Genomic DNA, 4,971 nt, shown 5'->3' on the forward strand with positions numbered 1-4,971 from the left:
GGAGGCAGGCCGTCGCTCCGCCGCAAACCGGATCAGGGGATGCGTCAACCGCGCGGGTGGATGCCCCGCCCCATCCAGACCCGATGCAGGAAGGAGGAGACCTCCGCCACCGCTGACGGCCGGCCAGGCTTCGCTCGGCGACTTCTTCCAACGGTGACGGAGGGAGGAATCAGGGGAATCCAGACCCCACGGCTTCGTACGGCAGCTCCGCCCAAGCCGCCCAAGCGGGGGACGGCGCCGGGGCGATCCGTAGTTAGCGGGCTGCACTCTATCCTGTGTTGCGCCTGTGCTCGTTGCTACTGATGCACTTCATGGCTGCTAGTGTGTACAGTAGGAAGTGGAGTTAAGAACAATATTGGTCAGCTGTCCTAGTAAGTAAGATAAATTTTGCAGACTGGATCTGCCAAACACTCCATCCTTAATTCAGATCGGCAACAACCCCAGCCAAAGAAAACCTTATTGTGTTTTCTTAGGATTTCAGACGAATCTTGATGCATAATAGCTACCTAACGGATCAAATACTAAAACACACCGAACCTGGTTAGGAAGCTCTCTGCAGGCAAACTATTAGTGCATGAACTTAGAACTACACATATGCTAGTGGAATTAAGAACACTGTCGATTAGCTGTCTAGTACAATCTTTTGCTTATTTGCCTCGGATGAAAAAGAACGCATTTACTGATGTAGATCGGCAAACCAACATCTGTGAGAGAATAAGCAATTTTCTCTTTTATTTTTACCTTGATAAGAGTTGTAGCTTCAGTGCATGTGCAAGCATGTGCTGGTTTCGTCTGTGGCTCTTGGTTGGCTCAGTCATTAGTTGCTCTTTTGTTTATGGCTGTTGGTATGTACACTAGGTAATGGAATTAAGAACATTGTTGATCCAGTAAGTAGGACAAATTTTGCAGACTGGATCTGCCAAACACTGCATCTTTAATTCAGGTCGACAACAACCCCAGTCAAAGAAAAACCGTCCCTGACAACCTTGTGTTTTCTTAGGACTAAAAACGAATCTTGATGCACAATAGCTATTGTTTAATGGATCAAATATTAAAACACATCGAACCTAGTTAGGTAACTCTCTGCAGGCAAGCTTAGTGGATCAACTTGGAACTGCCCATATGCCAATCGTAGAGACAAGACTCACACTATCTCAGGAGCAACTCTTGCCTTAAGCCTGCTCTAGAAGGTGGAAGCATCAATCTGCGTACCTAGCTGCTGCATGCCGGTATGTCGCATGCATTTTATCCTGGTTTTTGCTCCTTATTAACCTCTCCCTAGCACGCAGATATGCAACACATGCTAGATGCATGCTTGCATATGTCAAACCAGTGCAACAAACTAATTTTGATTGCAGTGCTTGCAGGAGGTAGCAAAATGGCTGCACCATGGATGGAACATCTGGTGAAGTGGTTGAGTGACTACATATTCCAGATAGTGCCCCTTCTCAGCCTATTCATGTATCTTATCCTCGCCGTCTTCTCCGACAGTCGGCGGCGTGAAAACAAAGGTTGGAAGAGAGCTTGGAAGAGACTGTTGGTATGGTTGGCGTACCAGCTGACCGACTGGGGCCCGGCATATGTCATCAGCAACCTGTACCTCGGAACGAAGCCGCATGAGAAGATGAGCATTGCCTTCTGGGTGCCGTTCCTCCTGCTGCACCACGCTCGCCCGGACAACATCAGCGCCTACGCCATGGAGGACAGTAAACTCTGGATGCGCCTGTGTCTGTTAGCTCTCCTTAAGTCTGCGGGATCCTTCATTATTGTGTACAGGTTTATACTTGATGAACATACCGCCGGGCGATTATTGTGCTGGGTATCCGGCATCATGTTAGCCCTCGGCATTTTGAAGTATATGGAGAGTATACTAGCGCTATGGCGAAGCGACATGGGGCACATCCGGCACATCGGGTTATCCGACAAGCAAAAGCTCAACCTCGATGATTATAGAGATCAAGAGAACCCGTCAGAACTGGAAGATGAGAAAGCCCTGCTGGTTTCTCACGACCTGTTCGAGATCTGCAAGGGAGCCTTCTGTGATTATGCAGTAAACATGGATCGTGTTGTCGTCATGGACATGTTCGCTGAAGATAGATGGGGGAGTATGTGCAAGGTGGTGGAGATGGAACTCTCCCTTATGTATGACATCCTCTACACCAAGGCATCCGTAGTCCACACCTGGCATGGCTATGTCATCCGTGTGGCCTCACCGCCCCTCACCGCGGCTGCGCTGCTGCTGTTTATTCTCCAGTGCAAAAATGGCATGAAGCCAATAGATGAAATTGTGAGTTACATATTGCTGTGTACGACCTTCCTCGACTTGAGATGGATGTTGAGAGCACTAGCATCAGCATGGACACATTCATACTTGAAACGTATGCCACCCAATTGGTTGAAGCATGAATTTTTGTGCCAGGAGAGATGGGCGAAGCTCCGTGGGTTGTCACTGCGTCTTTCCCGGCTCTCCTTGTGGTTGTGGACATGTGCATGTCCCAAGGAGCCCAGAAGCTACAGAAGGTGGGCTGGCAGCTTCGGGCAGTGCACTGCTGGAAACAGGCACAACCTACACAGCATACCTAGACTGGTGATTGAATGGGAAGGCCACTCAAGTTGGAGGGACTTTGAATGGGAAGACCATTCCAGGGGCCTTGAGATTCCAGAGTATGTCAAGGAGGTGGTGTTCACTAACATATGGGAAAATTTATTCCGTGATCCAGTGGAGCAGCTCAGGCAGGAAGATAGAGCTGCGCCATCAAATCCATCCTACCCCACTCAAGTTAAGCAACCAGCTCCGGTCCGTTTCCCAGTGATACCTAGGCCACAAAATCCACCCCCTCGTGTGGCCCCTGTCCCTGTGGGTAGAGCTGTGCCATCAAATCCATGCCCAGCCCCTGAGACATTTACGCCACCACGTCAGCTCCGTCTCCTTCTGAGACTTGTTCCACCAAATTCACCCACTGAAGAGCAAGCTACAGAGCACTCGACTGATCACTGGAGGTATAATCAAGCCCCGTCTGAATCCTATGAGCAAGTTAATGTTAATCTATGGAGGGCCAATTCTGAAGGGGCCCCGCCCCAAACCAACGAGAAAGCTGCTGACATCATCAACCAGACGACTCCGTTAGATGCAAATATGGAGTTCCGACCTGAGCTTCAAGAAGCTATCCTCGTCTGGCACATCGCCACGGACGTCTTCCTCTTGTGCAGCCCCACCCCCACAGAACAGGCCAAAGATAAAGAGGCGATCAAGCAGATATCAGATTACATGATGTTCCTCGTCGCCAAACGCCCACAGAACAGGCCAAAGATAAAGAGGCGATCAAGCAGATATCAGATTACATGATGTTCCTCGTCGCCAAACGCCCTGAAATGCTACCAGGACTTACGCTTCGGAGCCTGCACGAGAGAACACGCCATGCTCTGGAGTTGATATGCAAGAAGGCCAAACACACTAGTACTAGTGGTGGAACAAACGACAAGGCGGTTGCCAGATGGATGCTGGATAACCCAAATTCTGCTGTCTGGGAAGAAACTCAAGACCAAGGCGAGGATAATTCTAAGGTCCCAGGTACGATGAGTATGACTACTGTCTTGGAAGGAACTCAACTTGCCCGGATGCTGCTACGCCTGCCGCCCGAGGAGGAAAAATGCAAATTTACCAAAGGAGTCGTTGCGGTTCAAAAACTTGCATACTGGATTCATCTGAAGTGCCACTCGGCTGTGGGGGAGCTTGGGGTTGGGAGGCTTGGAGGCCCATCTGAAGTGCCACTCGGCTGTGGGTTGACCCCTCGTGTCAAGGGAGCAGGGAATAACTCTGCACATATAACATTGAACACCAGCTTCTTGACATAGTCGGGAATCTCCAGGCCCTTCGAGTGGTGTTTCGATTCAGTCTCCAGTCTAGATATGCTGTATACGCTGTATAGGTTGCGCCTCCCACCTCCTGTAGCTTTTGTGCTTCTTGGCAGAGTCACATGTCCACAGCCACAAGGAGAGCCGGGAGAGAGGCAGGGACACGACCCAACGACGGAGCTTGTGCCATCTCTTTCGGCACAAAACTTGATGATTCAACCAACTGTGTGGCCCCTTGAAGAATGAGTATGTCCAGGTTGAAGCTAGTGCTCTGAGCAGCCATCTCAAATCGAGGAGGAAAGTCGTCCCCAGCAATACATTACTGATAACTTTATCTTCTGTTCTCATGTCGTCTTTGCATTGGAGGCTAAACAGAAAGAGCGCAGTGGCGGTTAAGAGCGGCGAGGATAGACAGATGACATAGCCATGCCACGTGTAGACCACTGCGGCCTTGGTGTAGAGGATGTCATACATAAGAGAGAGTTCCATCTCCACCACCTTGCACATACTCTCCCATTGACCCGAGAAGCTGCTTCTGACGGCGGCATTATGATCCATGTACTCCACCGAGTAAACAGAAAAGGCACCCTTGCAGATATCGAACAGGCCATGAGCAACCAACAAGGCTTCCTCATCTTTCAGATTCTTGCCTCCACCATAATCACGTCTGAAGCTACTGGCACTTGGTTGCAGCTCCCTGAATGACCTCCGTATGCGGCTCAAATTGCATAGCCATAGCGCCGCCGCACTCTCCACATACTTGAAAAGGCCCAGCAATAACATGATGAAAGACGCTTGACGCAACAACCCAGTAGTGCAGTCGGCGAGTATATATCTATACACAATAAGTACAGATCCCAAGGACTGCAGGAGAACAAACACGAACAGGCGCAGCCAGAGCTCATTGTCCTCGATGGTGTAGGCGCTGATGTTGTCCGGGGGAGCGTTGTGCAGTGTAGAAGGAGAAGATATGGGCTGTGCAATCTCGATGTATTGATCGGTGCACCAGGCACGTATATATAAGTACAGAGGTGGGCCATAACCTCAACTATACAAAGGAAACTGGAGGCGGCCCTACACACAAATATACACGTACACAATATACTCAACACTCCC

At 49.9% G+C, this 4,971-nt stretch overlaps 1 protein-coding gene across 1 annotated transcript; it reads left to right on the forward strand.

The window, feature by feature from the left end:
* The first annotated feature begins 1,378 nt into the window (after positions 1–1,378).
* Positions 1,379–3,855, forward strand: LOC119350869. Its single transcript, XM_037618496.1, has 2 exons — positions 1,379–3,229; positions 3,304–3,855. Exons 1-2 carry the CDS (start codon positions 1,379–1,381, stop codon positions 3,853–3,855), a joined length of 2,403 nt encoding a protein of 800 aa, XP_037474393.1.
* Positions 3,856–4,971: the final 1,116 nt, after the last annotated feature.

Source organism: Triticum dicoccoides, chromosome 1B (genome assembly GCF_002162155.2).
Source record: "Triticum dicoccoides isolate Atlit2015 ecotype Zavitan chromosome 1B, WEW_v2.0, whole genome shotgun sequence".
Taxonomy (NCBI): domain Eukaryota; kingdom Viridiplantae; phylum Streptophyta; class Magnoliopsida; order Poales; family Poaceae; genus Triticum; species Triticum dicoccoides.